Here is a 24,749-nt window from a genome sequence, read left to right as displayed (position 1 = left end):
TGGCTAAGAATATAGCATTGTTGTTTTTTGGTGAATATTTGTAGCTTAGCTGCTAAAGCTAATGCAGTAGTTAGCATTTTCTATATTGGAGTGTGAACATACACACACACACACACACACACACACAAACACGCGGGCCCCGCACATGCGCAACGCAGCTGCCATCAGTTAAACTGTGCCTGCCCACTACAGGGGCTCACTCGCTTATTTTACTCCCGCGAGCCTCTCACCTGTGCATCAACACCCTTTACTTATTTTTTGTGTTTGTTAGTTTATTAAAAAACCCGAGTGTGTGAGATGAACGCTGGGGAAAGCGAAAGTGAAAGTTATCGCGCTGAGACTCACAGACAATCTGATTGGTTCTTGAGGAGACAGTCAGAGCGAGCTGGAGAGTATCTGATCTACAGACTATACTCCGTGCTGATGTGTGTGTGCTGTGTAGATACAGATCAGACCGAAAGTCGACCATTAAACGAGGTAAAGTTCAGGGAAGTACTGAAACAAGCTGAAGGAAAAAATTAACGACTATAGCCAACATTTCTCCAGATCCTGCTCTTTATCAGGTAAATACGGTCTGTGTGTGTATAGTAAAGTATTTAAAGTAGGTTTAGAGGACATATTATGGGTTGTTTTCAACGCTGTTAGAATTTTAAAAGTTAGCATTAGATGCTGTTAGCACTGGAAGGAGTCTAAATATAGATGATTTTGTAGTTTATCAGCTTAAGATTTAAGATTTGGATCTGAAATAATACATAATCTACACATTTGATCAAAATTGAGTTAAAAAGAAGCATTGTGTTAGGATTGCTAACTCTGACGAAAGGAGTGTGTGTGGAGGGGGGGGGGGGGGGTGCTGCACATTTCCGGATAAATACGAAACTTATCATATCGCTGTTACTACATTTAGTTTTTTAGTTTACATTTATTAAATTAACTAACGCACAACAATAAAACAAGGGAAATCTGGTTTGATAGGAAGACACACCTGCCAAGACAGGTTTGTCGGGTGTTCTGTCGAGTTATACTACCCACCGATACATGCTTCCTTAAGGCACTGCGCATTTTTTCATAATAAATCTGTTTTTTGTGTATGCATTAAACACCCTGGACTCACTGTCATTGCACAAAAGTGTAAATGGAAATTAATATTAATACATACAATAATGATTATTTGGAAAAAATACAACAGAAGTTTGTATTGACCTCTCATTGCCGTACCTTTACTAAGATACAGTGATTTTTGCTATCCAAATATACTAACGCTACATCTACTGGAAATATGTTCTAATATGGTGCTTCTTTTGTATTTTTACAAATAAATATAAACTAGGGCAGCACGGTTTGACAAGGTAGCACAATTCGACAGAACACCGGGTTGTTTTAGATACTGTAGATCAGGGGTCACCAACATGGTGCCCGCGGGCACCAGGTAGCCCGCAAGGACCTTATGAGTAGCCCGCAGGCCTGGTCTAAAAATAGCATTTTTGTTGCTATTCTTTTTTTTTTTTAATCACAGTTGCATTGATGTAATTTTAGATTATATTACATTAATATTAGCTTAGAGATAGCCTATAGTTTATATATTATTATACAATATAATGTAATATAATATGTAATATTATATTAAAATATAATATAAAATGTAAACACTTGCAGAGATTTATAATAATAGTGTTGCCTATTGATATCTGTGTCTTCACATAGATGAATGTCATTAATTATTAATAATAACATATAATTAAAGGTAAATTGAGAAAATTTGTAATTTCACGAGTGTGTATCAAACTGGTAGCCCTTCGCATTAATTGGTACCCAAGAAGTAGCTCTCAGGTTCAAAAAGGTTGGTGACCCCTGCTGTAGATAACCTGGCAGAGACAGATCTAGTCCTGCTGATGGAAACTGGAATGAGCGAGGATGCTGTTCGTTATTATGTATGAGTAGTTACTTTGTTCAATGCATGCAAAAACATTTTTGTTTATTTACTTTTCTGATTGTATAGGATAATGTGTCCTAACATAAAATGTATTAAACACGTATATATTACACACATGCAGTTTATTTTTTGTAGTGGTGTCAATCAAAAAAAAATCTGATTAATCACAACTATGTTCTGTGAATAACTGATAAATCACACATGTTCTTGTAAGAAATGTAAAATGTAATTATATTTATATTAGTGGTGTTAATTAAAATACTTCTATATACTTGTATGAGGGGAGATAAAGCCAACGTGTGGTGCTGGAATGAAGAAGGAATGATAAATTGGATTGAGGAAACTTTTTTTTATCTTTCAGTTTTTCTCAATTGGTTTGGCTCATTTCTTTAAACTGAGATGACATTCCTATAGCTATAAGGTAAATTGGCCAAACAGACTTACAGTTCTTCGCAACACTTCAGATAACCAGCAAAATGTCATATGTCTCCAAAAACGTTCATTCTTGCTTCAAAAGGAAGTCCCTCTCCCATATAAATAGTCAGTACCATAAAAATGGCATAGATCCTTCTCAATTGCTTTGGCACATTTTCATTCATTTCATCCTTCTGTCAAAATAAACTGGATGGTGCAGCACAACTACATGGATCCTCATCAAATGCTCATATCACTCCAAAAACAGTTTACCCATGAGTCAAAACTAATGTCCTTTCTCACACAAATCATCAGTGCCCCCAAAATGCATTGTCCCTTTGGCATTGTGTAAGTACTGCAAGTCAAAATGCTTAGATGTTTTGCCTTTATGGCAGAGGTCTAGCTAAAGGAATACAATGTTCACACCACACACACTGCACTCTTTCTGCTGAGGAAATTGTAACTATTTTTATTCACAAGTACATTTTTACACATTACTGTAGGTAGAAAAGAAAAAAAAATACTAAGGAAAATGTATCAAATATACTATGTATACAAAATCCCTTCGGGATAAATAAAGTATCTATCTATCTATCTATCTATCTAGCTATCTAGCTATCTATCTAAATACAAAAACCTGCAAAAACAAAACAAAATACATTATAGTATGTAAAAAAAACTGTCAAGCATCACAAATGAAATACAGTAACATTCTGACTACTCTGTGTCACTCCCCTCTCTCTCCTGGTCATCTTTCTGGCCATCCATCCGCTGCAGTCTGTTTAGCCATAAATCAACATCGCATCTGATGTGTTCTTTAGCAATGCACCGTGGGAAGAAGCGTTGTGAATGCCTGAGCCATCCTCTACACTGATCACCTGTTATATCATCACAGGACTAGCATCAAAGTACTAGTACCAGGCCAAGCTGTATATGTACAGCAATGCCAGCATTCAAAATCATAGACAACACCTGTAAAGAGGGAAACTCCTTCTCGTCAAAACCTGCTTTCACCTGTTACCTACTCACCTGATTGTCATGAACTTATGAAATGTTCCAAAATATGTGTATTGTATTGTATTACAACTTCTTAACTCATTTTGACAATTGAGCAGACTATTCTGCAGATGATGACTTATACGATGAAATTGTGCTGACATGTTTTGAAGAGAACAACCATTACACTGAGAACCAACCAACTGGGATAGATCAACAAGATGCATTCTTTTGGAAAATGTACTAAATGTAGGATGATTGTGTTAAGTGTAGGCTACTTGTACATAACCATTTGCAAAGATGTACTAAGTGCTTGAGACATGTATAAAGCATTTGAAATGTGATGAAAGCAATGAGAAATGCCATTCTGTTGTGAGGAACCGCAAGTTAGTTTGGGGATTTGTCCATGTTATTTTGAAAATGTCATCTCAGTTTCAAGAAATGAGCCAAACCAATTGAGAAAAACTGTAATATAAACATCTCAGCTTGGTTATCAGGATTTCTGAATTTTAAGCAGGCACACCACACAGGCAGCAGGACATACCGACCATCGTATTGATTTGTAGATGTGAAGTTCAGATGCATACATATCCCCAATGTGCAGGTGCAGCCCATGTGAAAGAGAACCACGTGGCTGTCAGGTTGCTTAGTAGTGAGACACGAAATGCATTTTGTGACACATTTAGCTCTTGTAGTATGCAGTGATATTTACTATAGACCATGATGAACTGTGGGATTTTTATAGTGCGGAATTGTGGAATTAGAGTCATGCTCTAATTCCACTTTACAATTCGGACAATGGCTGACGTTAATTGGTTATTTTTTTTTTGTATCAGGCTCAATATATAATGTGTTTATTAATTTGACACATCTGTTTAATGCAGCTATATATGGACAACCAAGACGTACAGTCTAAAGAAAAGGATGAATCCAAAGAGAAAATTAAAAAGGTAACCAATCAGAACACAGACTGCTACAAAAAGCAGTTTTAATTTAACAAAAATTGATGATGCAGAATTTTGGTGTTTTTCCATTTCCATACATGAATAATAAAAAAAACTGTCAGACTGTCAGTACACTGCTAAGTCATTTCTCGTGCTGTTTTTCTCTTAGACACTTGACTCAGATCATGGAGATGAGACACAGACGACCTCTACAGGTCAGTGCTGAAAATGAATGAAAAGCAGCTTTGCTTTGCTTTAAGCTCTGAATTTAACATTCAGTTCTTATTTTAGCATGCAGAAAACCTCTATCTACGAACTGTAGCTTAAAAGAGTAAATAATGCTCACTAGGACAAAGAAGAAAGCTGTTAGTAATGCTAGTGCTAGCTTAGCTAACAGAATAACTGGTTCCAGCTGTAAAATAGTAGGATAGATTCTGTCTTTATAAATCTATAATCAGTAGCTTCACTTTCATCTTTCCCATTGGAGCTTTATTTTCTACACTTTTGGCAGGAGAATATTAGATGGTCAGAATGGAACTTGGTGCTGATTGTGATGCTATTTCTAGTTTAGTTACCAGAATAATGACTAAATAATATTTTTTTACAACAAATGATTGATTCCAGTTATATCCACTTGTGCCATTGGGTTATTTATTAGCTGGAATCCTTTTTTTTCTAGTGTGATGTGTGAAGCTATTAAGCTGCCATGAACCCAATTTGTTTTTCAGAGTTTAAATAGGAAAATTGTTGTGTATTTGCTCACTAGCTGGTGAAAATGAAGCTGAACCGGTAAAAATAAAGACCATAGAACAAGCTCCTGGTGAAGAACTCAAGCAAGACGTGTTTGACGAGGTAACACACACACACACACACACACACAGACCAGCTTAAGACATAACACAATAATGCATGCTTACACCGGGATTGCTAGAATGCTTCTTTATCTGGAAATCATGTTCGTGGCAGAAAGTCATCAAATAAACCAAAGAGAAACAATGAATAGTGAAGAGCACTTCTGATTGTTATTGTAGGTCATTTTCTTTTGTATTCTTTTTTACAAATAAATATAAACTAGGGCAGCACGGTTTGACAAGGTAGCACAATTCGACAGAACACCGTGTAGTTTTAGATACTGTAGATAACCTGGCAGAGACAGATCTAGTCCTGCTGATGGAAACTGGAATGAGCGAGGATGCTGTTCGTTATTATGTAACTATGATTAGTTACTTTGTTCATTGCATGTAAAAACATTTTTGTTTATTTACTTTTCTGATTGTATAGGATCATGTGTCCTAATGTAAAATGTATTAAACACAAATATATTACACACATGCAGTTAAATGTAAGAAATGTAGAATGTAAGAAATGTAAAATGTAACTATATTTATATTAGTGGTGTTAATTAAAATACTTCTATATACTTGTATGAGGGGAGATAAAGCCAAAGTGTGGTGCTGGAATAAAGAATGCATGATAAATTGGATAGAGGAAACTTTTTTTACCGAATTGTGAACATCTCAGCTTGGTTATCAGGATTTCTGAATTTTAAGCAGGCACACCACACAGGCAGCAGGACATACCGACCATCGTACTGATTTGTAGATGTGAAGTTCAGATGCATACATATCCCCACATGGCTGTCAGGTTGCTTAGTAGTGAGACACGAAATGCATTTTGTGACACATTTAGCTCTTGTAGTATGCAGTGATATTTACAACCCCTGGCAAAAAGTATGGAATCACCAGTCTTGGATGAGCACTCCTTCAGACATTTCATTCTGTAAAACAAACTCCGATCAAAAACATGATACAATAATAAGGTCATTCCAAAGTGCAACTTGTTGGCTTTCAGGAACACTCAAAGAAATGAAGAAAAAACATTGTGGAAGTCAGTGAATGTTACTTTTATTGACCAACCACAGGGAAAAAAATATGGAATCACTCAATTCTGAGGAAAAAAGTATGGAATCATGAAAAACAGATAAACAAAAGATGATTCCAAAATACATCACTAGTATTTAGTTGCACCACCTTTGGCTTTTATAACGGCTTTCAGTCTCTGAGGCATGGACTTGATGAGTGACAAACAGTATTCTGCATCAATTTGGTGCCAACTCTCTTTGATAGCAGTTGCCAGATCAGCTTTGCCGGTCGGAGCCTTCTTGTGGACCATTTTTTTCAATTTCCACCACAGGTTTTCAATTGGGTTGAGATCTGGACTATTTGCAGGCCATGACATCGACTGAATGTGTCTTTCTCCAAGGAATGCCTTCACTGTTTTTGCCCTATGGCACGATGCATTGTCATCTTGGAAAATTATTTCATTATCTCCAAACATCTGTTCAATTGAAGGGATGAGAAAACTGTCCAAAATGTCAATGTAAACTTGTGCATTGATAGAAGAATTAACCACAGTCATCTCCCCAGTGCCTTTGCCTGACATGCAGCCCCATATCATCAAGGACTGTGGAAATTTGGTTGTTTTCTTCAGGCAGGCCTCTTCATAAATCTCACTGGAACGGCACCAAACAAAAGTTCCAGCATCATCACCTTGTCCAATGCAGATTCTTGACTCATCACTGAAGATAACTTTCATCCAGTCATCCACAGTCCATGATTGCCTCTCCTTAGCCCACTGCAGTCTTGTTCTTTTATGTTTAGGTGTCAATGATGGTTTTCTTTTAGCTTTCCTGTATTGAAATCCCATTTCCTTTAGGCGATTTCTTACGGTTCGGTCACATACATTGGCTCCAGCTTCTTCCCATTTATGCTTCATCTGTTTAGTTGTACTTTTTCGGTTTTCAAGACAAATGGCCTTAAGTTGCTTGTCTTGACGCTTTGATGTCTTTCTCGGTCTACCAGTACGCTTGGCTTTAACAACCATTCCATGCTGTTTGTATTTGGTCCATATCTTGGATACAGCTGACTGTGAACAGCCCACATCTTTAGCAACCATGCGTGAAGAGTTACCTTCTTCAAGAAGTTTCACAATCCTCTCTTTTGTTTCAAGAGACATTTCTCTTGTTGGAGCCATGGTTCTTGCCACTCTAATTCGTCCAGCAGCCCTCCAAGGTGTCATGACTGCAGGTGTTTTTAACTGCAGACTAACGAGCAGATCTTATCTGAGGCAGGTGTCCGTTTAGGGAAAGGAAATTGACTGGGTGTGTCCTTATTTTCTACCTTCAATTTGAGTGATTCCATACTTTTTTCCTCAGAATTGAGTGATTCCATATTTTTTTCCCTGTGGTTGGTCAATAAAAGTAACATTCACTGACTTCCACAATGTTTTTTCTTCATTTCTTTGAGTGTTCCTGAAAGCCAACAAGTTGCACTTTGGAATAACATTATTATTGTATCATGTTTTTGATCAGAGTTTGTTTTACAGAATGAAATGTCTGAAGGAGTGCTCATCCAAGACTGGTGATTCCATACTTTTTGCCAGGGGTTGTACTATAGACCATGATGAATTGTGGGATTTTTATAGTGCGGAATTGTGGAATTAGAGTCATGCTCTAATTCCACTTTACAATTCGGACAATGGCTGACGTTAATTGGTTATTTTTTTTTGTATCAGGCTGAATATTTAATATGCTTATTAATTTGACACATCTGTTTAATGCAGCTATATATGGACAACCAAGACGTACAGTCTAAAGAAAAGGATGAATCCAAAGAGAAAATTAAAAAGGTAACCAATCAGAACACAGACTGCTACAAAAAGCAGTTTTCATTTAACAAAAATTGACTTTTTGAATTTTTGTGTTTTGTCATTTCCATATATGAGTAATAAAAAAATACTGTCAGACTGAACTGAAAAAAAAACCTGTTGGACTTAAGGAACTTGGAATAAGTACATTATTTGAACATATTGAAGTTATGTTTAATTAAATCACGTTTAGAAAGTAAATAAGTAAACAATGTACATCTATTTTCCCATTAACTCTGATATAGTTATGTAAATACTTTGTATTTGGACTTTGTCTATCACTTAAAATCTCAATAAAATACATTTAAGCTTGTGGTTGTAAGGTGACAAAAAGTGCACAGGGAATGAATACTTTTGCAAGCCATTGCATATTAAACAGATCAACACTCCTCTTATTTGAGAATAAATGACTTCACCCAACCACTAGCAATTAATTGAAGAAACTTTTTGTATTATTATGCTTATTCTCTGAAAAATGGCCAGCGTATATAAACATATGAGCACAATTGTATTATATCACAGACTAATCCTATTTTGTTTGTGGTTTAAAAAAAAAAGTCATGCCAACAGGATGAAGATAATGAATCTAATCGCTCTCTATCTCCCCCGCCCAACTTTCCTGAAAGGTAAGGCAGTGAAGCTCTACTCCAGCCTCTTTATCACGTCACATTTGAATCAGCTCATATTGTTTAAAGTGTAAAGCAGATATGTGGAACAATGTCAGTCTGTATTTGATTTTTTACAGTTTACAGTTCTTCATCATCACTGTGTCTGAAAAGTAAGACATGCTATTAGGCAGGATTCTGAGGCAGGAAGACACCCAGTCACGTCTGATTCCAAGCTTCTGTTTTATTGGGTGAAAATGCTAACAAATAATGACAACACAGCAAAATGCTCATATCTGAACTGTCCAAACCTTAGTAAGGGATATTTTTTCTTTTGATTCGGATCCCGAGACCTGCATTACTACACTTCTTCTAAGTATGTTTGGTCAGTAAGGCATCAAGTAAGCATTTCTTCTGGACAGAGCAGTGACTGTCAGAGAGGTTAACTGAGAGCCAGGAAACACTCTTTTAATCAGGGGTGGGCAATTCATTTTCCCAAGGGGCCACATAAAAAATTGGAACGGTTTTAGAGGGCCAGACTAATATACTGAACTTGGTTCTGGCGAATATATATATATATATATATATATATATTCAGCATTTATAAGAACCCTTTTTATATTCAAAAAAGTAAATGAAACATTACAATAATACAATAAAATGTAGTGGATTAAACATTTTGCATTGTTTTAACTAAAACAGAACACCACAACCTGAAATAAAACAGCACATTTATCAAAGACCAGCATCACTTTAACTTAACAAAGAACAGTAAATGAAACGTTACAGCGATGCAGTTAAAATGTATGTTGTATGTTTCTTCTACCTCAGTTCTGTTTTTTGTTCAGTGAGAAAAATCTAGCCTGTTTTGGGCGTGAACAAATGTTTTATGAACAACTGAATATAGTTTTTTTCATACGTTTGGCATCCCATTACTTTAAAATGATACAGTAATATCACTTGAAATCAGTGGCGGATGCTGGTCTTTCAAGGAGGGGAAGCTCAATTTCGGCCTACATCTTAACATATGTAGTTTTATTTATACAAAAATTCTACTCTCCCTGAGATTTTTTGTTTTTCGTAAACAAAAGGCATTATTTTCAAGTTTTCACTACACAACAAAAAGGTACCCATTCTTTACATTGAACAATTACATAAAAAAGACGCTATGACATGAACAAACATAAAATAATCAGTAAAAAAAAACATTACGCAAAATCTTAAAAGTTGGTAAAGGAAAAAATGCAGGTAAATTTAGTTCCTTTTTGGACAGTTTTAATTTCCTTAAATATTTAAATATTCCCTTTATTATTTAAATTATTTAAATTATTTTTAATAATAACACAATACTTATTACTGGCCCCTGTTCATTTATGTCCTGAGATTCATCAAGAGGAATGGACATCAGTACATTTTATTTGTTACAGCACTTCCAGTCAACCAGCTCACTTTATCAAACCAGAACAGCTGAAAAGACCTGTTACTTTTCCCACCTTTTACACCAAATTAATCTGAGCAGTTGATCTGCCCTGCTGCTGTTTAACTCTAAGTTTATCTTTGTAAGGAAGACTATCAAATGGCTTCACCAAAATCCGTCCACAACATTAAAACTGTCTGACATTATGCTCAGCTTGCACTGGCGCGAGGTGTGAGTGCTTTGTGACGGTCGAGGGCGGACAGACGCTGGACAGAAACTGCGATAGAAAAGAGTGATAGAAGTCAGAAAGAGTGATAGATATCAGTCTCCAAACACAAGCAGCTACAGAAAAGAACCAGAAATAGAAGCTGGATTTGTTGCTAGTCGTTTTTAATAGAAAGAAAATGCCGCTTTAAGGATTAGAAAAGTCTCAGGTTCAACTCAGAACAGAATGAAAATGCTCCCTGATCGCTGATTCGCTCATTTCGCTGTCAATCAAAAAGGGACTCCGCCTCAGACAGATCATCCAATCATCACGCAGAAGCTGAGCGTCCGGGCCGGCCGAGGCCAGCCCACTGCTCCATAGACCCCCAGAGACGCTGAGCGTCCGATGGGCGGGACAAAGCCCAGCGTTTATCCAATGACTCGTCTCGTTTCCCCGCGCGCTTTGCTCCGCTATTGAAGTCTGTGCACTGTTTAAAGCAGCGCTGTGAAGCTGCGGGAATGAGTGAGAGGAAAGCCGCGGCGTTACCAGTGATAAGAAGCTGATTCTGAACTAAGTTCAGCGCGGTGTAGCTCATATTTAATCAGTGACATGTACACACAACAGTATATATTTAATCACTTATTTTTTACATTTTAGGGGAAGCTGAGCTTCCCTTGCAGTCTTAGAGCAATCGCCACTGCTTGAAATGTATATCCTGAGTACATGAAAAAGAGATCTTGGAGAATTTAGTGGTGTGATATAATAACCATGTTTTGTAGGACTCCAAATTCTTGTCTTATTTTTCAGTATTATTACTGGAAACATACATATTGAATACAATGAACAATGTTACACAATGTTCAGCAGTTACAGTCATATGAAAAAGTTTGGGCACCCCTATTAATCTTAATCATTTTTAGTTGTAAATATTTGGGTGTTTGCAACAGACATTTCAGTTTGATAACTGATGGACACAGTAATATTTCAGCATTGAAATGAGGTTTATTGTACTAACAGAAAATGTGCAATATGCATTCTTTCTCATCACTCTCCCATACAGCTTCTCCTTGTGCAAAGTGCGCTGTATTGTTGACCGATGCACAGTGACACCATCTGCAGCAAGATGATGCTGCAGCTCTTTGGAGGTGGTCTGTGGATTGTCCTTGACTGTTCTCACCATTCTTCTTCTCTGCCTCTCTGATATTTTTCTTGGCCTGCCACTTCTGGGCTTAACAAGAACAGTCCCTGTGGTCTTCCATTTCCTTACTATGTTCCTCACAGTGGAAACTGACAGGTTAAATCTCTGAGACAACTTTTTGTATCCTTCCCCTGAACAACTATGTTGAACAATCTTTGTTTTTAGATCATTTGAGAGTTGTTTTGATGAGCCCATGATGCCACTCTTCAGAGGAGATTCAAATAGGAGAACAACTTGCGATTGGCCACCTTAAATACCTTTTCTCATGAATGGATACACCTGGCTATGAAGTTCAAAGAAGTTCAATGAATTTTGTGCTTCAGTAAGTCAGTAAAAAGTAGTTATGAGTATTCAAATCAATAAAATGATAAGGGTGCCCATACTTTTGCACCGGTCAAATTTTGGTTTAATGCATTTTGCACATTTTCTGTTTAAAAACAATAAACCTCATTTCAATCCTGAAATATTACTGTGTCCATCAGTTATTATATATATCAAACTGAAACGGCTGTTACAAACACCCAAATATTTAGAACTAAAAATGAGTAAGATTAATGCCCAAACTTTTTCATATGACTGTATCATTTGATAACCATTTGATTTGCTTATTTTATAGGACAAAGATTTCTAAAATGTTATACTGATCAATAGATAGGTAGTTGTATTTCTGGTGTATATTTGTTGATTAGATCTGGATAAATTATTTTTATTTAGCTGTAAAACTAGTTTCTGTTCTATTTTCAGTCTCTGCAGGAGAGCGCGAGCCTCCATTTCTCTAGCTCCGCTGTGCACGCGGCTACCATAATACACCGTTTAGACACGCACACACGTTATTGGTGCAGCGCGGCAGATTTACTATTCCCTTATAATTTACCAACAGTCTCACGTGGACCGGACAGAGATAGTCAGCGGGCCGTACAATGCCCAGGTCTGCTTTAAATATTCCTCATGAGTTTGACTATAAATTGTAGCCTGTTTTTTTACAGTCACTGGATCTGAATTCTGTACAACATATTTGAAGCTTAAGATCATGAAGGTGCTCCTTAATCACCTGTATGAATTGTGTGATGCAATCATGACAGTATGATTCAGAAACTCATAGCAGGGTGTCCAACATGTGAATGCTGTGATTCTATACCACAAACGCAGACCGTACACAATATTAGTATAGTGTTCCTAATTCTGTAGTCATGCTTCTCCACTGGCCTCCAGTTTTAGAAACAAGGGTTTCTTTTGGGTTCTTACACAGCTTAATCTATTTTTTATTATTTTCCATCACAATTAAAAAGTAACTGCACTTTTGTCATATTTTTTTAATCTTTTTTTGTATGTAGTTTGTCTGTAACATTTTATTTCTCCTCTGTAAACAGTGGAAAACCAGTGGAGCACAAAAAAAAGGATTCCCAGAAAAAAAAAGTAGAAGTAGCTGGCAAGAAACATCAGAATAGAAAACTGTTGCCTAAGGTATGTCATAAAATATACAAATCCCTGCAATCATTATACGGAATCTTTTGGTTCAGGTGTGCATAAATACGTAACATGTTGAAAGAACAAACGTAAGAAAGAAAGAAGTACAGTAGTGTAAAATGTAAAAAATATGGGGTGCAAAAATTAACCAGCATGTTTTACATTTTGCGTGTGTAAATTTAACTCTCATGAGCGCAAATGTAAAACTCACGAGCAGCTCTTTTTGCTTGATTGAGGATTTTGCGCTTGAGTGTTGACAGAGGTGGTTTTGACATTTAGTGGGTGGGGTCCAACGGACCGCCTACTACCAACAGCATGAGGGGGGCGGAGAAGGGCGAGAAAGAAGGACAGGAGAAGAGCAAACCCAGGCAGAGGCTCGTTCCATGGTACGAAGTTTGGATTTTAGCATAGTTAGCTAAATCTCCTGCTGTCCTTCTTTCTCTATTTTCTTTGGCTCGTGGAGGTAGGCAGTCCGTCACAAACCCTAGAGATATCTGCCAATAGCATTCACTGAAGGAGGTGACCCTGACCCCGCCCCTAAACTGTCAAAACCGCTCCTTCGAGTGCAAAAGCCTCCCTAGAGCAAAAAGAGCAGCTGCAGGTAATTCACACAGTGCGGGAGGACAACTGTGCAAATTACAAAGAGGTGTCCATGTTGGTTTACTTTGTGCTGGAACTTCTGGTGCAGCAGTAGACCACTGATATAGATTATAACCACATTGATGATAGAATAGGAACATTTATTTCACTTAAAATCTGTTGATTAAGCAACAGTCAGACATTAGAACCACTGTAATCACTGAACTACTCTTAATTTTACTGGAGTAAAATTTTTATCTTCACTGTATTGCCAACAGTATTTCCAGAAAAAAAAGGAAGAATTGGATGGTGGAATTGGAAGGTATGTCATAAAAAGAGAATTCCTAAAATGATAATAATACAATGACCTTTAATGAATTTATAGATAACATCAGCTTTTGGGTAAATCCAGATCAAACTACATATTACAGAATTGTGCAGATCATTATTTCATTACAAATATTTATTCCTTTTGTCATTTTTACATGGAATATAAAACTCCAGACACTAAGGTTTTCACTTCACGGTTTCCACCTGAAGTGTGCACATTTTCTCTTTATTGTTGGTAAATATTGGAAGGCCATTATTACAGTAACTCCCCTTTTGTCATATTTTTTCCATCTTTTTTTGTATGTAGTTTGTCTGTAACATTTTATTCCTCCTTTTTAAACTGTAGAGAGCACAGAGAAACAGTGGAGAGCATAAAGAAGGAGCTCCAGAAAGTAAAAGAAGAAATGGATGAAATGAAACATCAGAATAAACAACTGTTAGAGAAGGTATGTCATAAAATATACAAAGCCCTGCAATCATTATACAGAATCTTTTGGTTCATGTGTGCATAAATACGTAACCTGCCAAAAATAAACAGACTAAAGAAAGAAAGAAGTGCAATAGTGTAAAATGTAAAAAATATGGGGTGCAAAAATTAACCAGCATGTTTTACATTTTGCATGTTTAAATTTAACTCTCATGAGCGCAAATGTAAAACTCACGAGCAGCTCTTTTTGCTTGAGTGTTGACAGAGGTGGTTTTGACATTTTGTGGGTGGGGTCCAACGGACCGCCTACTACCAACAGCATGAGGGGGGCGGAGAAGGGCGAGAAAGAAGGACAGGAGAAGAGCAAACCCAGGCAGAGGCTCGTTCCATGGTACGAAGTTTGGATTTTAGCATAGTTGGCTAAATCTCCTGCTGTCCTTCTTTCTCTAATTTCTTTGGCTCGTGGAGGTAGGCAGTCAGTCACAAACCCTAGAGATATCTGCCAATAGCATTCACTAAGGGAGGTGACCCTGACCCCGCCCCTAAACTTTCAAAACCACCCTTTAAAGTGCAAAAGCCTCGCTAGAGCAAAAAGAGCAGCTGCAGGTAATTCACACAGTGCGGGAGGACAACTGTGCAAATTACAAAGAGGTGTCCATGTTGGTTTACTTTGTGCTGGAACTTCTGGTGCAGCAGTAGACCACTGATATAGATTATAACCACATTGATGATAGAATAGGAACATTTATTTCACTTAAAATCTGTTGATTAAGATCACTGTACTACTCTTAATTTTACTGGAGTAAAAATTTTATCTTCACTTTATTGCCAACAGTATTTCCACAACATAAAGGAAGAATTGGATGGCTTGAAACAACAGAATTTAAGGTACGTCATAAAAAGAGAATTCCTAAAATGATAATTATACAATGACCTTTAATGAATTTATAGATAACATCAGCTTTTGGGTAAATCCAGATCAAACTACATATTACAGAATTGAGCAGATCATTATTTCATTACAAATATTTATTCCTTTTGTCATTTTTACATGGAATATAAAACTCCAGACACTAAGGTTTTCAGTTCAAGTGTGCACATTTTCTCTTTATAGTTGTTAAATATTGGAAGGCCATTATTACAGTAACTCCTCTTTTGTCATATTTTTTCCATCTTTTTTTGAATGTAGTTTGTAACATTTTATTCCTCCTCTTTAAACTGTAGAGAGCACAGAGAAACAGTGGAGAGCATAAAGAAGGAGCTCCAGAAAGTAAAAGAAGAAATGGATGAAATGAAACATCAGAATAAACAACTGTTAGAGAAGGTATGTCATAAAATATACAAAGCCCTGCAATCATTATACAGAATCTTTTGGTTCAGGTGTGCATAAATACGTAACATGCTGAAAGAACAAATGAAAGAAAGAAAGAAGTGCAATAGTGTAAAATGTTTTAAGTGTCTATGTCTGTGTAAATAATGGAACATGTGTATGGCGGTACATCAGTGTCAAAAGCCAGGGGCGCAAAAAAAATACCAGGTGTAAAAAGTTAACCTGCATGTTTTACTATTTACTATTAAAAAGAGAATTGTTTGCGCACTGAACAAAATATTGCTTTAAGCTTCATTTTTATCTCGGGTGATTTTTTTCCTCTCAAATTCACAGTTGTGTGAATTGCCTGAAGCAGCTCTTTTTGATTGAGTGAGGCTTTTGCGCTTGAGTGTTGAAAGGGGTGGTTTTGACATTTTGTGGGTGGGGTCCAACGGACCGCCTACTACCAACAGCATGAGGGGGGCGGAGAAGGGCGAGAAAGAAGGACAGGAGAAGAGCAAACCCAGGCAGAGGCTCGTTCCATGGTACGAAGTTTGGATTTTAGCATAGTTGGCTAAATCTCCTGCTGTCCTTCTTTCTCTATTTTCTTTGGCTCGTGGAGGTAGGCAGTCAGTCACAAACCCTAGAGATATCTGCCAATAGCATTCACTAAGGGAGGTGACCCTGACCCCGCCCCTAAACTGTCAAAACCACTCCTTCGAGTGCAAAAGCCTCGCTAGAGAAAAAAGAGCAGCTGCAGGTAATTCACACAGTGCGGGAGGACAACTGTGCAAATTACAAAGAGGTGTCCATGTTGGTTTACTTTGTGCTGGAACTTCTGGTGCAGCAGTAGACCACTGATATAGATTATAACCACATTGATGATAGAATAGGAACATTTATTTCACTTAAAATCTGTTGATTAAGATCACTGTACTACTCTTAATTTTACTGGAGTAAAAATTTTATCTTCACTTTATTGCCAACAGTATTTCCACAACATAAAGGAAGAATTGGATGGCTTGAAACAACAGAATTTAAGGTACGTCATAAAAACAGAATTCCTAAAATGATAATTATACAATGACCTTTAATGAATTTATAGATAACATCAGCTTTTGGGTAAATCCAGATCAAACTACATATTACAGAATTGTGCAGATCATTATTTCATTACAAATATTTATTCCTTTTGTCATTTTTACATGGAATATAAAACTCCAGACACTAAGGTTTTCAGTTCAAGTGTGCACATTTTCTCTTTATAGTTGGTAAATATTGGAAGGCCATTATTACAGTAACTCCCCTTTTGTCATATTTTTTCAATCTTTTTTTGAATGTAGTTTGTAACATTTTATTCCTCCTTTTTAAACTGTAGAGAGCACAGAGAAACAGTGGAGAGCATAAAGAAGGAGCTCCAGAAAGTAAAAGAAGAAATGGATGAAATGAAACATCAGAATAAACAACTGTTAGAGAAGGTATGTCATAAAATATACAAAGCCCTGCAATCATTATACAGAATCTTTTGGTTCAGGTGTGCATAAATATGTAACCTGCCAAAAATAAACAGACTAAAGAAAGAAAGAAGTTCAATAGTGTAAAATGTTTTGTGTGTCTATGTCTGTGTAAATAATCATACTTATGTATGGCGTCACATCAGTGTCAAAACTCGGGGGCGCCAAGGGCAGGGGCAGCCATTATTACCCTTTTAGAAACAGACATGGCGTGTTGCCATCGTCAACAGTCTATTTTTATGCCTTGTGCACGTGTCCTTAAAATAGCAATGGACTTTTGGAATATATTAACGCTGATTACGATATATTAATTAATTAACTAAAATCTCGTCCAGCGCTCTAAAATTTCGCAGTGCGAGCGGCACGGGATTACCTCTGTTTTATTAAAAAAAAAACGTTTTAATAAATAACATTGTATCACAAAAATAACAAGTGTAGTAAAATCCATGGTTATATATTGTTTCTTTTTTTATTCATTTGAATTATTTTATTATATAATTATTTAGTGTGTATATATATATATATATATACCTCTGCAGTCATCCACGGCTTCTGGTTGGGGCGGGTTGTGATGGTTTTGGAGACAGTAACATCCTCAATGCACTTGCTGATGTAGCCAGTCACTGAGTCTGTGTACTCCTCCAGGTTGATGGAGTCATCAGAAGTAGCAGCTTCTCTGAACATGTCCCAGTCAGTGTGCTCAAAACAGTCCTGAAGAGCAGAGATGGCTCCTGGAGGCCAGGTTGTAACTTGCTTCTTCTCTGTTTTGGCACGTCTGATGAGCTGTCTGTATGCTGGAATTAGCATTACAGAGATATGGTCCGAGTAGTCGTAGTGGGGGTGGGGCTCTGCTCTGTACGCACCGGGAAGGTTAGTGTAAACACAATCCAGTACGTTAGCTCCACGAGTTGGAAAATCCACATGTTGGTGAAAGCTGGGCAGCAGAGCCTTCAGGTTACTGTGATTGAAATCACCAGCAACAATAAACAGTCCGTCGGGGTGTGAGTTCTGGAGCTTGGAGATAACAGTGTACAGTTCTTGCAGAGCATTAGCATTAGCACCGATAGCATTAGCACTGGGTGCTAGATACACTGCTATTATGTACACATTGCTAAGCGCTCTGGGCAAGTAGAATGGCCTGGCTCTGACAACAGCGGCGAGCAGTAGCTGGAGATCAGTGCAGCGTTGTTACACCATGCTGTGTTGATGTAAACAAACAAACCACCTCCGCGGAATTTGCCAGAAAGGCCGGCATCGCGATCCGCGCAGAAGCATAGCATGCCGCTCACCTCAATGGCGGAGTCCGGGATGGAGTCTGTTAACCACATCTCCGTGAAAACAAACACACATCAGTTCCTGAACTCGCGCTGGGTTGTCCGCTGGAGCCGGAGATAGTCTAGCTTACTCGCGAGGGAGCGGATGGTGGAAAGGAGGAGAGATGGAACCGCTGGCCGGCTGGAGTTAGCCATTAGCTTTGCGCGGACTCCGGCTCACTTACCTTGCTTCCGGCTCCTCGCGCACCGCTTGCGGGGAGCCCTCTTCCGGCTAGCAGGCTCAGAAAATGCCGCGGATCTTAGCAGGCCTAGCGCGCGTAGCTCTGCTCGTAGACCATCTGTAAGTCCAGTTTTTGGTTGATTTTGCAGGTTTAGGAGGGTCTGTCGGTCGTAAATGTGGGTGCCAGTTGTTCTCATAGCGAACTCTTGCATGGTTGCGAGTTCAGATCAGATTATATACAACAAAAAAAAACAAAATGTTTTGCTCCCCGAGTGTCCGCTGCGACTGCTCGCGCCGCCGACATTCAAATCGTTCTTATCATTTTACTTTACTTTCACTACTATTATTATTATTGTCTTCATAAGATATAAATTTATGTATCAATTTTTATGATCTTTTTAAAATGCCCTATTTTTGCTTTTACATATATTTTTTATTCGTCTATAGTAAATGTCAGTTTTTATTTTTAATTTTTTAAAAATATTTTTAATCCCTTTTTGTAACGCCAGACAGATAGGAGTGACGCTCGCCGAATAAAATGTAAAGACTGGTTTATTCACAGAGCCGAATACAGGATAACACAGCCAGATAACAGATTTAACAAAACTCACAGCGTAAACAGGAGATGTAGTAGCGAAAACAGTCCAAGATCCGAAGCAAGAGAGACAGTCCGATAATACAATAAATCCAAAAAGGGCAAAGACAAAAGGCAAAATCCGTAATACAGAAAAAAGGGTCATAACAAAAGGGCAGGCAGAAAAAGTTTTGGGAAAAACGCTCAGTACGCAACATGAGTCGACAATACCTCGCAAAGAACAGACGCCAACTGAAAGGTTATATACAAAACAGAGAAATACGTTGAACCGGAACTTCCTAGAACACAGGTGACTCTGAACGGGGGAGCGCAACGCGATTGGGTGAAGGTGAACGGCTGACGGTGATGTCATCGCCAGTGGGTTTATGGGAAATGGAGTTCTGGAGTGTGAAAGGAGAGCCTAGAGACGTGACACTTTTAAACTGTAAATGCTCAGCGGCATTGTAAATGAGGGTCCCCCTCCAGTGTAAATAGTTGATTGCTTGATTAATATTCAGTGCTGCAAACCCAGTTTTTACATAAACAATAAACAGAATAAAGAATAAAATAACATTACCCTTCTCTTATTTGAGCTGCTGGTGTGTCTTCACAGTGTCAGTCAGTTTATGCGCACTTAAACTAGGAATGCACAGAAGTCAGAGCACACCTCCGTCTTAAAGGGAATGAATTCTGGCGCACTGCCGCCGATGGAGCTGCGCAAGGCGTATTTTTCGCGCCCTCACAATACCAAAGACACACTCCCCTAAATCCAGCTGCCCAAAGCGCAATTAACTAGTGCGCTATAGATCGTTAAAATAGGGCCCCATGTGATACCAGAATGATATTTGCCTGAAAATGCTTTCTCCTGATTTTGGCAGAGAACCCGCGCTTGGATTTCCTTGGATTGCCTTCATCCTTGGATGGCCTTTGTGGTTGGAGCCATTGCATTGTTTATTATGTTGGGTGTGGCTTTCAAAGGTAAATCCAGAACAATATTAGCACAGTATTCACTCACCCATCTAAATCAAACTCAGGCGTTCCTGATTCACTTTCATGTGATTCCACAGGTATATAATAAAAACAGCAGCTAGGCATGCTGGGACTGCATCTACACACATTAGTGAAAGAATGAGTCTCAGTCTCTCAGGAGCTCAGTGAACTCCAGCACTGTGGTACCGTGATACTGTAGGGTGCAACACCTGTGCAACAAGTCCAGTCGTGCAATTTCCTCACTACTCACTACTAAATATTCCACAGCCAACTGTCAGTGATATTATAACACAGTGGAAGAGACTGGGAATGACAGCGACTCTGTGCTCTGTCAGTGTAAAATAACAGAGCGAGGTCAGCGGATGCTGAGGAGCATAGTGCACAGAGTTCACCAACTTTCTGCAGAGTCACTACACCAATCACTACACACCTCCAAACTTCATGTAGCTTCAGATTAGATCATCACTACACACCTCCAAACTTCACGTAGCTTCATGTCATAGGCCCGCCTCTTTTGTCACGCTTCCACCTTGGCCTTTACCAAGGTGTGTGCCGCTTGGCTTCGACAGTTGAAATCTTTACTGATATTCTGCATTGCCTCTCTGCTGTATCTGAATGTATGTTTAAAACAAACAGTAAAGTTAAATAATTCATATATAGTGTTGGTGGACAATGCAAATACATTTGAATCCATCTGGCCCACAAGACATGACACACTTCCATAAATCTGTATGGTAAAAATCCAGTCTGTGATCGTGAACTCCCAAGTTTATGCTCTTTAAGCATACGGCCTTCTAAACCCACACCTATTTGTCAACTGTTTGTCAAACAGTTTGAGTGAAACACTTTAGTTACACCTTTAAATAAACTGATTTACCAGAGATTCACATATTTTTTCCCAAAGAAGACATTTAATGTTGGATAATGTTCTTAATATTCTTATTTAAAATGATTATGTTTTGTGTCATTTGTTTAACTGGGTGTCCAGTTATAGGGATTAGATGTATATTAAGTCTGACTTGAGTTTTCTGTTTTTGAAGAACAAAAGATTGATCATCATGAGCTGAGACTGATGCTGGTGGGTAAAACTGGAGCTGGGAAGAGTGCTTCAGGAAACACCATCCTGGGAGAAGAAGCTTTCAGAGTCGAGGCATCTCCAGCTTCTGTGACTCAAGACTGTAAGAAGAAAAACAAAGTTGTGGACGGAAGAAACGTCACTATAATGGACACTCCGGGGGTCATGGATACCTGGTTAATGTCAGATGAAGAAGCTCAGAATGCACCTGACTGTATTTCCATGATCGTTCCTGGTCCTCACGTCTTCCTGCTGGTGATCAGAATCGGGAGATTCACCAAGGAGGAGGTGAACGCTGTGAAGTGGATTCAGGAGAACTTTGGAGAAGTAGCTGTGAAGTTCACCATGATCCTGTTCACTGGTGGAGATCTGCTGGAGAGGAAGCCCATTCAGAAGTTCATCAGTAACAGTGTTGAGCTTCAGAATCTTGTAGAAACCTGTGATGGTAGATACCACGTCTTCAACAACTACGACAGAAGTGACAGAACTCAGGTTACAGAATTATTCCAAAAGATAAAGCTCATGCTACATGAAAATATGGGATACATGTACACAAATGAGATTTATAGTGAGGTCCAGCTGGCCGTCAGGGAGGAAGAGGAACTAAAGAAGAAGGAGCTGATGAAACAGATAAAAGAAGAGAAAATGAAACTTGAGAACAGGGAGGAAGAATTTAGGAAGGAGGAGGAACTGAAATGGAGTCAAGCCATAGAAGTGATCAAAGCAGAAGAGCAAAAAAAGCTGAATAGGATGGCAAGTGAATTAAGAGATGAGCAGTACGAGAACATGAAACTTAAGGCAGAGTTACAAGAGGCACAAAGCTATAAATTTTGGGCAGGTTTTATCATACTTGTTTTTATTTTTTGTTTCATATTTGTTGCTGTACTAAACAAATGATTTAATAAATGCCGATGCAGACATAGTTGTTTTATATGGCTTCATTTGTACAAAAATAAATGATTACATATAAAAACAAAGGCCCATCTCAAGTAAATAAACAGGTCTCTAAATGTATATATTGTTTGTAAATCTGCAACTATTTACAGTGAAACAAACGGAACCAAAGGACATCAACAAAGTGTGACTCAACAAAATAAAAAATAAATGTGCAAATAAAAAAGAAACCAAGCATCCAGGAGATGTTTTTTTAGATTAGCATTAAAGATTAGCATAAAAAAGAAGCTGATCTTTAAGAGGCTGATTCTGTTCTGAATGTGAAATCAGTATCACACTTTTTTTAATGTTCCATTGTATCTAAATTCTGGCAAGACTTTTCTTCTTTCTTTTTGAAGAACATCTCAGTGAATATAAACATTGGTGATATGTTTTTCTTCAAACCCTGATCTTGATATAGAGTATTGAAGAGTAACTGTTTATTTTACCTTGAGTGTATTGACAAATATCTTTCAGTTATGATTACTTATCTTAGTATCTATAATTACATAACCATTGTGTGAAACCTTGTATTTTATATGCATTAACCAATACTCACCTTACATTTGATCATTTTTACTCACAGTGTATTTTACACGCATTTATATAAAAGATTAACCAATAATCACAATATATTCTTTACATATATAGTAAAACACTGTTTGATCAAGCATGTGACTAACGCCAACCTTATTATGACAAATTAACCCACATGATACATAAGGCGTTTACTAACACATAGGACCTATTATATGGCGGACTAACCACGCGCCACTAACACATTAACATATAATATATGGAACCCATTGTGCGACACGTATAGCTTATGCTTGAAGCATTTTGTTTACTGCATGTTTCTGACTAACAATCAATCATCAGCTAGTGCACTCTGTATGAACTAAATTGATACAAAGGAGACTTCGGGACGAACAGTGTGGCCTTTCACTCTGTGCGTGCAAAGTTCTTCACCTACCAAAGCGGGAGGAGGACGCGCGCACATAGGGAGGGCGGCACTGTCTAATTACTGAAACAATGTCACACTGTCTGACTGGACCCAGTCAATTCTTAAAACAATACCACACTGTCCGGCTGGATACAGTCAAGGCCAAACACTGATGGTCCGGTCAGACCTGTGAAACTTGAGCACTAACACGTGAAATTATGCATACTAACATGAGATGATTTTAGCAACGCCTCATCAGCAGGTTTCACGTCATTTGGGGTATAAACATGGAGTCAGATCAGAGGGGGGTCAGAACTTATGCTGGGACGGCTGTTAGACGGTCTTTCATGTGTGGGTTCTCCTGAATATTCAGAGCTTTGTAATAAATACTTGGTTTGCTTTCAACTTCACTCCACCTGTCTGTCTCTCTATCAAACGAACACGCAGGGGAGTTGTACCCCGGACGAGAGGTGGGTGTTGACCCACCTTTCATTTTCTTTTCTACAACAGTAAATACTACATTCATCATTGTAAATACTTGACTTCAATACCAAAATGTGAAATCTTTGTACTGGACTGTACTTCACCTTTGAAACCCTGTAGAACTGCTAAGAATAAGAAATGTTTGTTTACTTTGGAGCAATTTACTGTAAGCTAAGCTTACAAACAGCCATAATTTACACTTAACATGATATATTTACATATTTAACCTGATCGCTAATGCTAATCGCTAATGCTAATCGCTGCTAGCTTCCGCCTGCTAGCCTACAGCTTTAGCAGTTAAAACAAACACTTTAACTCAACTTATACTTCACATATTTACACTCTGGTTGTTTTAATAACCTTTTAACTCTCTTATTAACATTTTTAGCTCCTTACAAAACAGAAATACCCACTGATTTACTTATAATTCGTATTTATCTGGTACTATCTGAATTTACCTGGAGCTTTTCCGGTACAGTACAGATGAACAGCACAAAAGATTTGTTCGAATGAAAGAATCTTATGAACGAATCTTTTTAGTGATCAGATTCTAATGATTCAGTTCATCTAAAACAATTTGACAGCATGATAACCGATAATTACACTTACACAGATAGATAGATACAACCCCTGGCAAAAAGTATGGAATCACCAGTCTTGGATGAGCACTCCTTCAGACATTTCATTCTGTAAAACAAACTCTGATCAAAAACATGATACAATAATAAGGTCATTCCGAAGTGCAACTTGTTGGCTTTCAGGAACACTCAAAGAAATGAAGAAAAAACATTGTGGAAGTCAGTGAATGTTACTTTTATTGACCAACCACAGGGAAAAAAATATGGAATCACTCAATTCTGAGGAAAAAAGTATGGAATCACTCAAATTGAAGGTAGAAAATAAGGACACACCCAGTCAATTTCCTTTCCCTAAATGGACACCTGCCTCAGATTAGATCTGCTCGTTAGTCCGCAGTTAAAAACACCTGCAGTCATGACACATTGGAGGGCTGCTGGACGAATTAGAGTGGCAAGAACCATGGCTCCAACAAGAGAAATGTCTCTTGAAACAAAAGAGAGGATTGTGAAACTTCTTGAAGAAGGTAACTCTTCACGCATGGTTGCTAAAGATGTGGGCTGTTCACAGTCAGCTGTATCCAAGATATGGACCAAATACAAACAGCATGGAATGGTTGTTAAAGCCAAGCGTACTGG

General features: G+C 38.0%; 1 protein-coding gene across 7 annotated transcripts; it reads left to right on the top strand.

Moving 5' to 3' along the window:
• Positions 1-244: 244 nt before the first annotated feature.
• LOC125785653 (probable DNA double-strand break repair Rad50 ATPase) lies at positions 245-23,091 on the top strand. Of its 7 annotated transcripts, XM_049469614.1 has the most exons (15): positions 246-563; positions 4,228-4,293; positions 4,457-4,502; positions 5,054-5,139; positions 7,909-7,974; positions 8,551-8,618; positions 12,788-12,881; positions 13,742-13,785; positions 14,140-14,239; positions 15,056-15,108; positions 15,445-15,544; positions 16,519-16,571; positions 16,908-17,007; positions 19,990-20,089; positions 21,142-23,091. In XM_049469614.1, exons 2-15 carry the CDS (start codon positions 4,234-4,236, stop codon positions 22,071-22,073), a joined length of 1,902 nt encoding a protein of 633 aa, XP_049325571.1. In that variant the 5' UTR covers positions 246-563; positions 4,228-4,233; the 3' UTR covers positions 22,074-23,091. The 7 variants fall into 7 exon arrangements, with proteins under 7 accessions (XP_049325577.1, XP_049325571.1, XP_049325572.1 ...); XM_049469615.1 differs by lacking the exons at positions 14,140-14,239; positions 15,056-15,108; XM_049469618.1 differs by lacking the exons at positions 15,056-15,108; positions 15,445-15,544.
• Positions 23,092-24,749: the final 1,658 nt, after the last annotated feature.

Source organism: Astyanax mexicanus, chromosome 21, assembly GCF_023375975.1.
Source record: "Astyanax mexicanus isolate ESR-SI-001 chromosome 21, AstMex3_surface, whole genome shotgun sequence".
NCBI classification, from domain to species: Eukaryota; Metazoa; Chordata; class Actinopteri; order Characiformes; family Acestrorhamphidae; genus Astyanax; species Astyanax mexicanus.
This window is presented reverse-complemented; position numbering and strand designations above follow the sequence as displayed.